Source organism: Corylus avellana, chromosome 8, assembly GCF_965113065.1.
Source record: "Corylus avellana chromosome 8, dhCorAvel1.hap1.2, whole genome shotgun sequence".
Lineage (NCBI taxonomy): Eukaryota > Viridiplantae > Streptophyta > Magnoliopsida > Fagales > Betulaceae > Corylus > Corylus avellana.
The window spans coordinates 19,436,777-19,453,993 of NC_142497.1; the positions used below are offsets into that span (position 1 = coordinate 19,436,777).

General features: G+C 35.4%; 1 protein-coding gene across 2 annotated transcripts; it reads right to left on the minus strand.

The window, feature by feature from the left end:
* Nucleotides 1-86: 86 nt before the first annotated feature.
* On the minus strand, nt 87-6,854 carry LOC132164361 (ubiquitin-conjugating enzyme E2 7). 2 transcript variants are annotated; one of them, XM_059574866.2, is made up of 6 exons: nt 6,717-6,853; nt 6,499-6,601; nt 5,521-5,618; nt 5,347-5,447; nt 2,006-2,083; nt 87-602 (listed from the first exon to the last, which is right to left on the minus strand). In XM_059574866.2, the coding sequence occupies exons 1-6, from the start codon at nt 6,757-6,759 to the stop codon at nt 525-527; spliced, it is 501 nt and encodes a 166-aa protein (XP_059430849.1). In that variant the 5' UTR covers nt 6,760-6,853; the 3' UTR covers nt 87-524. The 2 variants fall into 2 exon arrangements, with proteins under 2 accessions (XP_059430849.1, XP_059430850.1); XM_059574867.2 differs by lacking the exon at nt 87-602 and adding an exon at nt 1,122-1,707 and having other exon boundaries at nt 6,717-6,854.
* Between the last annotated feature and the right edge of the window lie 10,363 nt (nt 6,855-17,217).

Sequence of the window (17,217 nt, forward strand, 5' to 3'; positions counted from 1 at the left end):
GACGTTTTAATCTCTCTAAGATATATGTTAAGATTTAAAAACAAAGAGTCAAAAGAGTCAACGCAAAAGGGGAAATGAAAGAAACAAAGATGATTGGGCCATTTCATTCAAGGCAACAAATATAATAAATATTAGGGAGGAATCCGAGTCGCTTGTTTTAGGTTGTCTACACATCTTGCAACGTTGAGGAGACCCCAGGTTTGAATAGAAACGAAGTCTCTATACCCTACTAGGATTTACCCCAAGCTACTCAATAGTACAGATGACATTAAAGTACCCAGCAAGAGCGCTTGTCATCAAACACTAAAAAAGCATTTTGAATACATAAAATTCCAAGTCATACAATTGAACATGCTGAGAATAATAAAACAACTAAATGAAGAGATGGGTGTGACAACTTCAACAGCATGCTACAAGGACCAACAAATTGCCTGGAGAAACCAGCCCCCTCCCCCCTACAAAATAACTTTTAAGACCTCTCTGGCACCCACAAGCACGAAGAAGCATATTGGTGGTCTGGCAGATCATAGCATTTCTTGTGATTTTCTCACACATCGGCTGACCTTTTTCTTGAAATCATCTCTCCTATCTCTCCATTCCTTCTGCAATAAGAGATGCAAACATGGATCTTCTATTAACTTATATGATACCAGACAATACAATTAAATCCTTTGGCTTTTATCTGTTTCAGAATATGATGTTCTACCAATAACAGGTATGAGGGGCAGATGAAAAGAACAGCAACAAGAACATGAAGTATACATAATGATATTCAAATAGGAATATGAAGTATACAGAATAATATGCATAAAGACCATGGTTTCCTAAACTTACAAGAACACAAGATGCAATTGTTGAGGACACCTTGTATACCTCGATTTGTAAAGAGTAATGCTACATACTACACTTTCATCTCATTAGGCTTATCAGCCCTTTAATTTTTTAATTTTTTATTTTTTTAAAAACAGTTGATTCAAAGGCTGATAGGCACTACCATGTGGCAGCCCAATGGGATGGAGGTGGGATATGTAGCATTACTCATTTGTAAATACTATTTTCACAAAATTAGTTTACCTGCAATCAGTACAGTACCATTTTGACACACATCAACATCACAGATATTAACATAACCCACGACTTGGGCAAACCATTTCTGGATCTTGAGCAATTGTACAACATTCTTTAATAGGTCTACCATCTGATTACATGGACTTGCTTTTCTCTAAAATTTTTAAAAGTTCTCTTACATCATCAAGATGACTAAAGAAATCAGTCGAGGCTTTCCTTCTCCTTCATTCACTAAATATTATCTATCATAAGCAGGTACTTTTTCCGTACATCCTTTGTATATATACTCTCTTGCCTCGCACAAACTCAACTCACTCAGATCCCAGTCAGATACAACATTTTACCCACCAAAGTCATTGAAGAAAATGTCAAATCTATTTCCAAGATCCTCTAAATGAGCACAGCACTCTTTGATGAGTTCTACCACCTACAGAAGCACACCATCTGAAAGGGTAAAATCATGAGATCAACCCATTTATTTCCTTCTTCATTCACTAAATGACATTTATCAAATGTTGGGTAAAATCAACTCATGAGAAGTTAGTCCCCTCCGTAGATGCTTGTAACCAACTACATTAATCCGCCCTTCCTAATGTATGACAAGCTTTAGCATTTTCTTCATTTGGTTCAACAGCTTTTCTGGTTAAAGGAAGGAATCTATCACAAGGCTGCCAACATTATGGAACTGAAACAATAAAGAGATTTATCTAACCAGAAATTACAATTGAACAATTTGGAACCATGCTTAAGAGTATACTTTCTATGTTCTAGGGGGCATTTTTACGTTTTTAATGATATCTCGATCACTTAAAAAAAATCGTTCAACATAATTTGCCGTTACAATAACTTTTATCATTTGCTCATTCACATATTACAAGTTATAAGTTTTTTAAGTTATCAATATAAAGAGAAAAATCAGTAGCCGATGATCACTTACTGCAGCTTCAACGTTTGCAGGGGATTCGTCATTAGGACCGGAAAGCATTGATATTATACTCAAAACTATACTTTCAACCTGCAACAGCAATATTAATACCTGTTAATGCAAGGCTATGGTAAAGATCATTCACAGTTAACTATAGAGTTCTAGGGTTGAAACTGGTACAGAGCTTCAACCCTCCGTTGAGCCAAGGGTTTAAGCCTCAAGTCTCATAATCTTTTGAGTTCATATAACAGAAAACTTATAAAATTGAAAGAAACCCAACAGGCTAAAGTTGTTTAGTTGAAGTGTCACATTGGGCTTTTCTCCAATCTTCTTTTAGGCACCTCTTTTTATGGGCCAGTTTCCACCTTCACATGACTGAATTAAACTCCAGGAAATTTAGAGGTTTTAAACCTCTAATCAGTCATCCATTACTAACACAACAAGGGAATATAATAGACAGAAAGGGAAACCAAATGTCACGAAAACAAGGAGAGAATCCTTTACTTAAGGCTGTGTTTGTTTCAAGAAAAATCAATTAAGAAAAATAAATCCCAAAATTCTCAACTGTCTACAGTTGGCTTGATGTAAAACTTCTATGAAGAAAAAAAAATCCAACACGCCAGAAAAATATAAGAAAATGTGCCGTGTAGGATTTTCTTTCAAAAACCATAAAATCTAAAGAACAAAAAACGTCTACCATGAAAAAATCTCACAATAAAACAAGCAAAGTTGAACCTTGAACATGTGCTCTATGGCATTCAACATGAGACTCAAAAGCATAAGCCTAGAGACCTTTAAGACCAAGCCACAAAATATTTTGTAACTCAATTCTAGGAATGCACTTTGGATAGGGGGTGGGCATTGATCCAATGGTCAGTCTTCACTAGATTTTGATGATCAACACGATGGGTAGGTCACTGGAAACTAGGCACTAAACCAAACCAATTGATGGCCAGTAACGAATGTCGGTGCAATGTGGTTAGACTGTTAGTTGAGCTCGATTTTTGGTTTTCAGCTTTTGTTTGACTGTTTGGGTGTCATATATATCTATTGTTTGGGTGTTATATATATCTATTACTTGTTTGGTATGTTTTGGTTTTTCTACACCTTTTGAGCTGGATAGTTTAGCCCAATTAAGTTTGCCCCAGCCTGCCCACTACCACCAATCACGGCCATTCCTGGACGAAAAAGCCCAAAATCCGCAACCACCACACCCAAGCTCGCCAATCAGAACCCACTACCACCCACAAACCACTCCATGGCCTCAGATAATCTACAACCATACCCCCATGGCAGGAGGACCAAACCTACTGCAAAAAACAATCCCATACTTGCCACCCACTGGAACTAATAACATCAACATAAATCTTTTTTTTTTAATAAGTAATTGCAAATTCATTAAAGCGCAAAGGTACAACCTAAGCACACAAGGAGTATACAAGAGAGAAGCCTAACTAGTACTGGAGAAAATATCTAAGAAAGCATGAAAGTTCAAAATACTACAATCTGAGGCAGCAACCCAGAGAAAGAGTCTAAAAGAATAAAGTCTTTAATTCCACTAAGATCCTCTCATGGTCTCCAGAGCTACGATCATTTCTTTCCATTCATAAACATTACATTAGCCAAAGCGGAATCATCCTCCAAACTACATCAAGCTAAAACCTACCTCCTGGCACTCTCCAACAAACAAAGAGATATTCCACCTTTCTAGGGATAAGCCAAACTAGACCCTACACTGCTGAAGATAATATTCTCCAGAGCACCTGCGATCTCACAGTGAAGTAGAAGATGATCTACTAACTCTCCATTCTTCTTCCACGCAACACCACTCAACCACAGTAATGTCTTTCCTTAGGTTGTCCATGGTAAGGATCTTCCCTAAGGCAGCCAACCAAGCAAAAAAACCACTCTCAAAGGAGCCTTATTCTGCCAAATACTTCTCCAAGAAGGGAAAGGAGTATTATCATGGGGAACACAAACCTTATAGTAAGATCTAACATCAAACGACTCACTCCGGGAAGGAATCCAACAAAGTCAATCATCACCGCCTGTCTCACTCTAATGGAATACAACAAAGTGAAGAGTGGGGTAAAGTGATCCATCTCCCAATCATGAGCCACTCGGAGAAAATTATTCCATTGATGGGAGGCACTACAAAGCTCCAAATGGTATGAAATAGTAGCGTCCTTAAAATGGGCAAATACTAAATAAGTTCGAAAAAGATGTCTTGAGATTGAGCCCCACACAAACATCATGCTAGAAACGAATTTTGGAGTCCTCCCCAATATAGCAAAGCAATAAGGCCATTGGGTCCTCAACCAGCATAAGAGAATGGAAAGGTAAAAGGAAAAAAAATGAAAACCAATACTTGTTGACAAGATCTGATGAGTATAGGCCAAGAGAATATGTATTGAGTCATCGAACAAGAGAAGGGGCTGATGAATGACAAGGGCATGACGAGATCTAGGATCAATGTTGATGAGTGATGAAAAGGAGAAGTGGAAAACTAACGAACTTGGTTGAAAGAAGGGGAAAGAAAAAGTCATTCGTTTTGTTATTGGGATTTTAATAGACACCAGTTAAGCCAGTTTTGTCGGACCCACCAACAACCAACCTGACAGCCTTCAATTTCTCAATGTTAGAAACCAAATCTCTCCGCTGGACTGTCAGAAACCAACCAACAACATTGGTTGATTTTAGGTCAGTGGCATCATGGAGGTTGGATTTCAAGTCGGATGCTCAACCCCACTTCAAATGAGAAATTTAATTGTGTAGCTGACAACATCTGAAGTTAAACAAAGGTGTTACAGGATTTGGTCACTGTCCATTCCATTGCAATGTAGCTCTACATTCTGAATGGCCTCATTATTTAAGATTATGATTTCAACTGTTATCATTATTAATAATAATGCACAAATTGCAAGGTAAATCCAAAACACTTGCACTTTCCTGTCAAGTCCATAACATGTATACAGCCAAGCCACTGACTGAATCTCAATATAATAATTAACTCAATAATATTTAGTTCTGAGTAATAATTAATTTTGTATGCCTATATTAATTTATTGACACACTATAAGTGCTACTCTTTGTAAAGTGTTCTCCCCCCTTCCCCCACAAAAAAAAAGGGGGGGATTCAGACCAGTATATTCACATCTTCACTAAAACCCAAAATGAACTCTTACAGTTTTGATATATATTTAACGAACTGTTCAACATTTACTTCAGAATATTGACTTCGCACAATCTTTCCCAACCCTAAAGTTGGAAAGTGAAGACTTCCAAGTTCAGAATCACCAACTTCATACAATGGAAGCAAGAGAGAAATACTAGTTTGAAATTCAATGACATACCGTATGGACCGGTGTCCAGCGCTCACTTGCAAGCTCATAACCATTTGGGTCGTCCCCAGGAGGATGAAGAATTGATATACAAACACGGCCATCGGGATAAACTGAATTAGCAGCAAATAAATCAGTTTCATGCAGTATGCCACTAATAGGAGACAAATATCAAAAGTAACCAACCGTTAGGATGCCATATATCCGAGGTAAACTTCACTGTCGGAGGGCTGTTTGGGTAGTTGGATGGAAAGCTCATAATGGCATTGAAAAAACCCCCCTCACTGTAATCATGTAATGTGTTATAATCATAATAATGAAACCATTTTTTGCTTTAAACCCTAGATTGAATATCAACAAGATGACTATAACATGTATCTTTGCTCTATTCAATAGAAAAAATATTAGTGTAGATATATCAAAAGCCACATTCTAGGAACTAACCCTTCAACCAATGTTAAATACCTGTGCATGCTTTGATCAAAAGCAAAAAACTCAACAAAAAATCAAGTAGCAGTAGATACATCCCTGGACTTAAAAGCCACAGAACAAATATAGGCAAAGTATCAGTCTTTACGACCAAACAAATTAGAAGTCTGGTTCTTTGGACTATAGGCAAAGTATCAGCCTTTATGACCAACCAAATTAAAAGCTTGGCTCTTTGGGTTTTCCTAAGAATGATAATCAGTTTCTTCATTCTCTTCCTTCATCTTTTTAAAGAACCGATGTGTAACATATCCTTTCAAAATATGAAACTTGAACAACTCCAACCCAAACCTTCATTGAGAAACTGTCAGAAACAAAAATAAACAGAATTTCTGTTACAGTCTAGCAACAAGCTGAGAGTAGGCCGTCTTGTGTTTCCTTCTATTAACTTTTCTTCTTCCAAGAATTACTAATTTGAAACAATATCTCAATTCAACCATTAATGAATAACCCTTAGAGAACACATCAATTCAGAAAGACTCCGCAATCACCAAAGACCCAATTAATCCAATCAATTCCAAAACCCCAATAGCTATTCAAATACACAAACTTTCCCAAAAATCACAATCCCAGCCCTTGATCCACACCCCCACCCATAAAGACTCAACAAAGAAAACCCAATTAGTGATCCAAAAAGCACAAGATTTATGCTTACAAAGAACAATTTAAAGCACGTACTAAAGAGTATCTGGCGGTCCAATAATCGTTACGCTCCATTCAAAGATATTGGTCTCATCGACCAGACCCGCAGAGAACCCGTCGACCGGGTTCTTGCAAAGATCTGCACCACACAACAAGATCAATCAGAAACCGGCTCACAATCCATCCCTTCCAAAAAAGAAAACCTACATCAAATTCCGCTAGACATAGAAAAAGACCAACAGAAATTCCCATACCTTTGAGCTGCTTTTGAAGGAGGAGACTCGCCTGGGAAGCCATGAGAGATAGAAGGCTCCGAGGAGAGAGAGAAGGAAAGAGGGGAGCTGATTAGCTCAACGATTGCCAAGGCAAAGAGAGAAAAAGAGAGATTGAATAGTGGAGACGTGCCGTGTATTTATAGATAGAGAGAGAAGGTTCGGCTATGCGTGGGAGAAGTCTTTAAGATTTCTACGGGGCTGCTTTGTTACAGTCGGTGTCCCAGCCTATACCTGCTTGCCACGTAGGAGAGGATGTAGTGGGATGCTTGGCACTCGAAAAAAGGTTCTAGTACTTTCTTGGCTGTACTGCGGATTTTACCATTCCGATTGTGGAAACCACTTAAGACTTGTTTGGCAAACCATTTTAACCTAGTATATATATTTTTTTTATTCAAAGCGAGGGAAGGAGAAAGGGAATTACAAGAAAATAAAAAACAAAGACGACATAAAGACGACATAACCTTTTAAAGAACAGTCGAAAATGAGTCAAATGAATGACCCGGAAAAAGAAACAGCCAATAAAATCTTTAATATATGGCAAGATTTCGTAAATGAAACAAAACTCATCAAAGTTATCATTACGATTATCAGTGGTCGGAAAAAGAAACCAAATCCGACCATAAGTAGTCGATAAAGAGAGGAAGAACTCTGTCAAAAAAAACGAAAAAGCGGCCAGGAAATAAAAACACAAATAACGAAAAATTACAAGAAAAAATAAAAGAAAAGCAAATAAAATCTCGGTGTTGTTGCGTTTTAAATAAAAGAAAATCATTTTAATGTGGTGGAAAAAAATTCACATGGAATAAAATTTTAAATTTTTTATATTGAAGAATAAAAAAAAAATCATTTTGTAGTGATTTTTTTATTTAAATAATAATAAAAAGTGAAAAAAAAAATGAAAATATCTAAGTGAAAAGAAAATTTATTTTGTAGTGATTTTTCTATATAGTGGAAAAATAAAATAAAATAAATCTAATGCATGAAATTGATAAATGATTTGCCAAACACTCCTCTATTCTAAAGTCCTGGCGGTGAATTAGAGCTTCTCCACCCACGATTTGGCGGTGGGGTCGACCAAAATACCTTGAAGTCCCAACGCGCCGACTATTCCCATCCCACCCAAACAGACTTAGAGCATTCCCAATGGAGGAGCCATATTTTTATATAAAATGGCTCTTCAAAACTCACTTTTATCTAGTTTAGCTAAGCCATTTTTAAATGTCTCTGCATCCGATTAGTTATATTTCTATATATTCTATTAAAATATTATTAAAAGTAAGAAAAGTTTTTGGGAAAAAGAGAACATGCAGAGAAAAAGTAGGAAACGATTTGGGAAAAAGATAAAACAGGTGAGAGAAACAATAAAAGATAAATGGCTCCCTTAAAAAGTGCTGCTACATTTAACTTTTTTTTTTAACTCTTTTAATCAAATATCCATTTTACATTTATTTTTGGCTCATCCAATGTAGGAGGTTTTTTGAACATTTGAAGAGCCATTCTAGATAAAAGTAGCATTTGGCTCTTCCATTGGGAATGCTCTTACATTGGTTGGTTTCGATACTCATCGAATTAGGATTTGGTGACTTCAAAACTTTTGATAGCGAAAGTGATAGACTAGCTATACATTAAGGGCTTGGTTAGTCCGATTTCATTAAGATCTATTGAAAAACAGATTTTATCTCGATCAAGCGAACACCCCGTTTCAACTCGGTGTTGCTCGGAACTTCTATGAACGTCAATGTGTTCTCAACATCTCAATAGAACAGCTCCACCGTGAGGGGCTCCGGGGGTGGTCCGACGATTCCGTGATTCTGCCATGGTTGATGGCAGCCGGCCACCAATTGCAATTCTTTTCCTGATTAGCAGGTCACATGTATAGGACCAACTGGGGAATTGGTCATGGTATAAAAGATATTTTAGAGGTTCATGAAGGTCTATTTATAGGTTAGGGCCATAAAGGCCTATATGAGATCCTAACAACATCATGGCATGCTCAATTATCTATTAACCTAGCAATGTTAGGTTCTTTAACCATTGTTGTAGCTCACCATATTTATTCGATGCCCCTTTATCCATATCTACCGACGCGGGGAAAGTGAGGAAGAAACAGATGTAGAAATAGAAAAAACTTCCGAAACAAAGGGGACTAAACATGAACAAGAGGAATCCACTGAAGAAGATCCTTCTCCTTCTTTTTTTTTAGAAGAAAATAAGGATCCGGACAAAATTGATGAAACGGAAGAGATCCGAATGATGGAAAGGAAAAAACAAAAGATGAACTCCACTTTAAAGAGACGCTATAAAAATAGACCCATTTATGAAACTTTTTATCTAGATGGGAATCAAGAAAATTCGAAGTTAGAAATATTTAAAGATAAAAAGGATAAAGAAATATTCTGGTTTGAAAAACCTCTTGTTACTACTCTTTTCAACTATAAACAATGGAATCGCCCATTTTGATATATAAAAAATAATTGAGTTGACATGTATGTAAAAATATGAACTGTCACAATTTTTTTTCACACATGTTTATAATTTATAATAGAATATATTTCTAATATAACTTATATAACTTAACTTATAAATTGAAAAAAGAAAATTAAAATTAATAAAAAGATTAATACATAAGATAAATACAGTAAGAGATAAGAAGAAATTCGGCAACCCCTCTCAGACGAGCTAGGACACGAGTAGAGGCTATTACTATGAATTTTTTTCCCTTTTTTTTTTGGGTAAAATTTATATATATATATATATATATATATATATATATATATATATATATATTGTGTGGAGATGGACAAAAAAAAAAAAAAGTGTGTGAGAATAAAACCAAATATTTCTCATTTTGCTTACACTCCAATGCATCTTTGCAAGCCTTCTGATCAATAATAGGCAAGGTGTTTGCTCTCCTTCTTGCTTTCCCTGTGTTATTTTCTTATTTAATATTGCTAATCATAAAAATGCAGATATGCTATAATTGGCACATAACCTTTTAAAAGTAACGTTTAAGAGAACTTGCATTAATTTTTTTTTTTTTTTTCTGCTTCATGAGGCGTGATTCGCCGATGAACTTCAAATGTTGTGTTAAATGGTCTTTCTAATGGTATTATTGTTTGTTGGGTTAGTATGTGATATTACTTCCTTAGTCATGCTTTAGTCTATGACTTTGTTTTTTCTTCTTTCTTTTTGGTTAATTTATGTTTCTTTTATCTATGTAATAATTTGTAGGCATAAATGGCTTGAATATGAGTTTCAGGTTGCAACAATTGCATAAACATTTTTCTGATGTTCTGGATTTTCCTTCCCTGTTTAGGGTTTCCCTTGCAGACTTTGTCATTGTTATCTGTAGTTTTAGAATAATTCTTAAAAAATTTATTTCTCATGATATAACCCACAATAGAATTGTTATTACCATTGTTATGTGAATGTAACGACATTTATTTTTTTGGTGGAAAATGTAGAACAATATATTTCTACTGTAGTTACATGATTAATAATGAGCAAATTATATTTGTGTTGATTATTTGAATACCTATATTTTTGTGTTTTTTTTTTTTTGTAATTAAATTGGGAAAGGGATACAAGTGATCAAAATACCGAAAATGGGCTCTCCTATAACAAACCCAAAAATTAAAATTAAAAAAAAAAAGAAAAAAAAAAAGACAAGTTGTTGAGGTGCAACAATGCTACTCTGCTCACTTGGATGGTTCTTAGGACATGCATTGCGGGATGCGATTTTGAATGCCATAAAAGGCTTTAGCTTCCCTCAGTGAATACTAATTGATTTTTAGATGTGATGGTTAAAGGCCTGATCTAATACAAGTACACAAACCACAATAAGAAATGGGCCAAACAAATGAATTGGTCATCTCTAAGAGACAACACAAAGCAATTTTAAAAGCAAAATGAACACAAAAAGAGACACAAACCTCAAAAGGTTCACATACCCTAATTACAGGTGAAGGAACCTCAAAAGGTCCAAACCCATCTGCATCGCGCCACGGAACAACGTCAACCACCCCGAAGGAAGTTAGCACAGAAGAGGCACAATCAAGATCCAAATCTGGAGCTAAAGAAACAATAGTGCCAGTCTCCTCTACAAAAATAATCCTAAAGAAGAAAGGGAGAATAAAACTCACAAAATCCAAACAAAACAATAGGAAATACATGGAAACAAAGGAAAAAACGAAAAAGCAAAAATAACAAGCGAAAATACAACAAAAAAACATACAAACAGTAGTGTCGATAGTGAAAAAGGTAGAGGAGCGGCCAAAGAAGCCCGCTATCCAGGGTGTGGGGAACAAGCTCCGACGCGTGAGATCCATGCTCGAGCGTGTAGGTCTCACACTTCAGCATGTGAACAGTAGATGGTCGAGCGCAAGGAGGCGGTGAGGAGATAGGAGGCCATTAATGACGGTGTACTGGCCCTCGAAGACAGAGACGGAGGGAGGGGGGGACCAGGGTGGGCCATGGTCCCCCCCAAATAAGGAAGAAAAAAAAAATTATAAGTAAAAACAAAAAAAAAAATAATAATAATAAATAAAAATTAAAGTAATGTTTTAAGTTTAATTAGTCATTTGGCCCCCCTCCAAAAAAAAAAAAAAAAAAAAAAAAAAGCCCTATTTTTAGATTTTTTGGCCATATCCAATAAAAAATTTTGGCCTTATTCGTAATTTTTTTGGGTCATACCCATTAAGTTTTTTTATTTTTCATCCTTACTTTCAAATGTCTATTTTTTTGCCCTTACTTTCAAATGCTCACTTTTTTTGGCCCTTACAATAGTCTTTAGTTCATAAAAAACAACCAAAATAATTTTTTTTTAATAAAAAAATTCTAAAGAACCGAAAAAAAAAATTTTGGTTGGCCCCCTCCCATAACATTTCTTGGCTCCGTCCCTGCTCGAAGACCTGAGTCAACCTGACGAAATTAGATCAAGTTTTAAAGAAAACCCATCTATGAACCAAGGCATATCTAGGTTGCAGAGTGGAGGACAGTGAGTGGTGAGTGGCAGTGATCTAAATGGAGAAAGAGGCGAGCAACCCTGGGCAGCGGAGTGGTGGTCGGCGGAAGGTGGTGAAAAAACATTGTGTAGGAGGACGAAAAAGAAGCGAAAAAGCCATGAGATAAACACCAAACAAAGAGAAAAGAGAAGGAAATGGGAGGAGGGAAAGAGGAAGAACCTTACCTCCTCCCCATACATCCACATAAACGGTGGTAAAAAGCCTCACAAGGAGGTATAGGGTTTTCTCTACCTACGGTGGATGAGCTAAATGAGAGAGGGTTTTTTTTTTGTATTTTTGTATCTCAGTATTGATTATGTGTGTTTATTAGGTGAAAAAATGGGTATGCTGATTAGTATACCCATTTTGTTTTTATTTAAAAATAAATTTAATGTCATTTACCAAGTAAACGACATTAATATTATTAATGTATTAATAAACGATGTCAATGAATTTACGTCGGTTGGTAAGAAATGACGCAAACTTCAAGTCGTTTGTGATAAACGACATTAAAATACTAAGTCATTTAAATAAACGATGTAACATTTTAGTAGGAGTGAAAAGACGGTTATGGTTAATGGTTATTGGCTAAAATTGCTAACCGTACGGTTAATAAAATCCGCTAACCACCTTCGCTAACTGTATAGGCGGTTAGCGATTAGTAACTCTAATAACCATTCACCGCTTTTTAAAAGAAAAAATTATAAAATTATAATTAAAAAAAACATCAGAACGATGTCGTTTCTTTGGTAATGTAATACGATAATATCATACAATATACAACATCGTTTATATATATAGGCGGTTAACGGTTAGAAGTTTTGAAAAAACCTAAAACCGCTAACTGTAACCGCCTATGCGGTTAGCAGTTTTTCCTAACTGCTTTCAAAAGCGGTAAGCGGACGATTATTTTCACCACAGACGACGTAAACCAAGAAATAACGTAAATCAATTTTTTATTTTGGGAAAAATACATTTTACTCCTGAATTATTCATTCATTTGCACTTTGACCTCCAATGTTTAAAAAGTGACACTTGACCCCCCAAACTTCCAAATTGTTGCAATTCGACCATTTTGATTTTTTTTTTTTCCCAAAATGCAATCATCCCAAGTTAATAAAAAAAATTAAAAATTAAGGAGTGTCCGGTCCCTAGGCCCAATTGGGGTGGCCGGCCACCCCTTAATTTTTTAATTTTTTAATTTTTTTTTTTTAAAAAAAATTAAGAGGTGTTTGGTCTGAGGGTGGCTTTGGCCACCCCTAAACCCAACTGGAGTAGCGGGCCACCCCTTAAGGTCTATTTTATTTTTTCTAATGAGTTCATGCATTAGAGGACAACATTTCACGTAAGAAAAAAAAAAAAAAAAAAAAGAAAAAAAAAAAACCCCAACTTGCTTGCTCTTTCATTGTACATTCATTTCTTTCTCTGCATCAAATTCTTTGTGTGAAAATGGCAAGAGAGGCAGACACCAGAATAATGCAGGCAGGAGAGGCTCCGTCAGTAAGCGGCGTTATCACCATAAACGAATGTACTGAATTGCCCCCTATGGTCAATTCACAAGGCATGTGGAGCTACATTCGTTTTGGGACTGTGCCGGCTACGTTGCCACTGATTGAGCTACAGATGGCTGTCATTTTCACCCTCACTTGTTAGGCCAAGTGAAACTAAGAAGAATGTGACTGAAGGAGGAAACATTATCCATAAATACTACCATTTATAACAGTAGAACAATGTATAACTCAATCTCCGGTCCTTGTTTGCCTTCTTGAGTTCCTCAAAATTCTGAATTCTGAATTGGGTTGATTAGCCATATCTGCAGCACTAGTACGTAAGCGATGTCTTAAGCCTAACAGTTACTGTCGGTGCCGGCTTGATTAGAACTAAGGCAAGGTAGTGTGCTCGCCTCTGTAGATTTGGGAGCGGACATCATCTATCTTATCGTCATTGTATTTGTAATTCGATAGGAAATGTTTTGGGTAATCAGGTAAACACCAAAAGGTAGGCATGTCAAAGACACGTACATTCATGCCATCGTGCTAATGCTCCTTGGCGTCGCGTTGCTTTCTAATGTGTTTGGTCAGTCTATAATCTTCGGACCTCTTATTCTCTGTTTGGCAATACCAGATGGCCGGACCGCCTCTAGGATCAACCATTGTCAACAAGTTCAACTGCCTCATTTCAGATTTGTTTATGCCGCTCTTCGTGACTACTTGTGCGATGAGAACAAATTAGAGTTTTATCAAATTCGATAATAGGTTCATCACAATCTATGGAATCCTCATTGTTTTGACTTTTTTGGCCAAATTGGTGGCTTGTTTGGTTCCTCCCTTGTGCTACAAAATGCCGTTAAATGATGCTCTCACTCACTCTCTTATTGAGTTGCAAAGGTGTACTCCAACTTTTTTACCATACTGTTCTCAACGATATCCAGGTGACTATTTTTTTTTTCTCCCCTTGGAAAAATAGAATACTTTGTATTCTTGAATATGGTCACCCTGATGGTTTTCTCCAACATTTTTTTTTTTTTTTAAGTGCTGGCCATAACAGACCAGGTGTTCGGGTTGTCATGTGTTAGCATCCTAGTGACCGCAATCTTCATGCCACTCTGTTCATGTACCATCATTCTACAAAATATGTAGGTTACAAGGAAAGGAATATTATGCATTATAGAAGCAATGTGGAGCTTAGAGTCCTAGTGTGCATTCACAGGCAAGATGACATTGCTGTTGTAACAAAACTACTCAAAGTCTCATGCCCATCTAGAGAAAGGCCTCTTGCTGTTTATGTGATTCACCTTATCGAGTTAATTGGTCGGGCCTCTCCGATGTTTATTTCCCACCAAATGTAGAAAAAGACTATGACCAATAGTTTCTATTCCGAGAATGTCATTCTCAAATTCACTCACTTTTCGTAAGTGTGTTCAATTCAATCAGCTTTAGACATTAAGAAAATAAATTAGGGAAAAATTCACTTTACCCCCCTGAAGTTTTAGGAATTTTTCAATTTAAACCCTAAAGTTTAAAAAGTGGCAATGTACCCCCTCAATGTTTCAAAAATTTTCAATTTAAACTTTCCGTTAATAATTTCTGTTAAATTTGACGGAAATCTCTAAAATTACATAATTACCCTCAGGCTTTTTTAAAAAAAATTTCCGTCCAATTTAACGGAAATTGTAACAGAAGGTTTAAATTGAAAATTTTTGAAACATTTGGAGGGTACATTGCCACTTTTTAAACTTTGGGGTTCAAATTAAAAAACCCCTGAAACTTCAGGGGGTAAAGTGGATTTTCCCCAATAAATTATTTATTTTAGTTCAACTAACTCTATGTGTTAACAGAGAGAGAAATGTTATATACCACATTTTTATCTTACAACTATTCTACAATGTTGATGTGGTAGTGTGTGTATATATTAATAAGGACTGATCTAAGATTCAGTTGAGACTGCCACATTAATACTGTATGATTATTATGAAATAAAAATGTGGTTTCTAGGTTATTCTAATAGAACATGTACTTGTTTATCCATAATCCTTCGAGAATAATCTTGATTAGTTAAGGCTCATTTTAGTATTAAAATGTTTTGTTTTTTTTTTTTTGTTTTTTGCAATGGGTTTGACATTCACAAAATATACAACACATATCATGTGAAACCTCATAAGTGGGTGGAATATAAAAGAATTCATGGTTGCTAAGTCTCATGTTTATTTTTTATTAGAGAAAACTGAATTTTATAAGTAATTTTAACGAGTTCCAATAGCAGCTTGACAAATCATTTTAGAGTCAATGCCCTTCTAGCAAGCTTGGGTGGAAAATCTTAAGAAATGAAATGTTTCTTTGGGTTGAAGTTGTGTTAGATTTTATTTAAAATAAATAAATAAAATCATTTGTTTTGGGTATTTCAAATCATTATGGAATATATGTTATTTACAAAAGTTTTATGTGCATTTAATTTGAAAGATTTTCATATTTTATGTTAATCGTAAAATTTGGAGTGAAAACCAAAATTTTGAAGTGTTAGGAAGAAAAGTTTTGTCACACTTTAACTAGATACAAAGAAGTTAACTAGTTTATAAAGAATCTTCCACACCTTAACAATACATTGGGTGATGAAGAAGAGAGCTAGTTGCTCAGGTCACGAGCACATGCAATGGGCTTTGAGCTTTATGAGAAGTACTTTGCACGATCAATTAAGTTGATGCATCAATGCCTTATACAAAAACCCGAGAGCCACGGTAGAACGAGCTAACCATTTTATGTGCAAAGTTAAAAGAAAATATGAGCGTTTATAGCCATTGCAAGGAATTAATATGGTATTTAAAATATCTATTAAGTTGGATTTAGTGATTACAATTTTTTTGGACCATTAAATATTTCCAAAATCATTATGAATATTATGACCATTTGGTTATACACAAAGACACGCAAGCAAAATAGCTTTAATATTGTCCTCTACAAATTTCTTTTATGCAATTATCATTTTAAGGGGTGTTTTAGTTCACTCTAGAAAATGCTAATTTTAGAGTGACTATAGGGCTTCTTTCTATCCTATCAAATTTTTTTGTAAAAACCCTTTTAACATTTTAGAAAAGAGGACAAAATAAATTATTGCCTTCACAATTTTCCCTAATTTATTCCATAATTTTTTTCCAACAAGTTGTACGGGTCAAGTGTCTTTAAATAAACAAATTTCTTTCTAGCCTCTATCCCTCCCAGATATTCTTGTTTGTAGAAGGAAATTCTCAAAATCAGAAGTATATATATATATATATGGGGGATATTCAGGCCCAACTTCTCGTCTCTTTACTCCTCCCGGGCTTCACATGTCGGATCTCACTTTGGAGAATGACCCAAATCATGAATCAGTCATATATATATATATATATATATATATATATAAATCCTTCTCAAAGTATTACCACTCTACTCTTAATTATCAATTGCAACAATTTACTCATCATACTGCTAAAACAATGTACATCATGCTAACAAAATAACGAAATTAACCTTATAAAACTTTTAATAAAAAAAAATAAAAAACCAAAAATACCCTTAAATTTTTTTTAAAAAATAATAATAATTTTTTTTTTTTTAATTTTAATAAAATTTGAAATATATAATAGTTTGAAGATGTTCCGTAGACTTTACCCATATATTTTCATATTGCCGTTAAAAAAACAAAAGAAGGAGAATTTGGGTGCCCAAAATCCTTGTTGAAGGGTGGTTCGAAGTTGAAACCAAAAGTAGGGGGAAAGTTGGGGTGCCCAAAATAAAGCAAACAACACGTGATGGTCGCAGTGATGCTTTTGGAGCATTAAAAGTTGGGATTTTTCGAGAAAAGAACCAAGTTTGGACCTCTTCACTCTGCACAAACGTCACAAACAAGGCGTCCTTTTCCCCATAAGATATTCCCCAAAGATTCGCTCCCCATATAATTCTTCTGGTGGTGCATGAGAAATTTTGCCAAGAACAAGAACA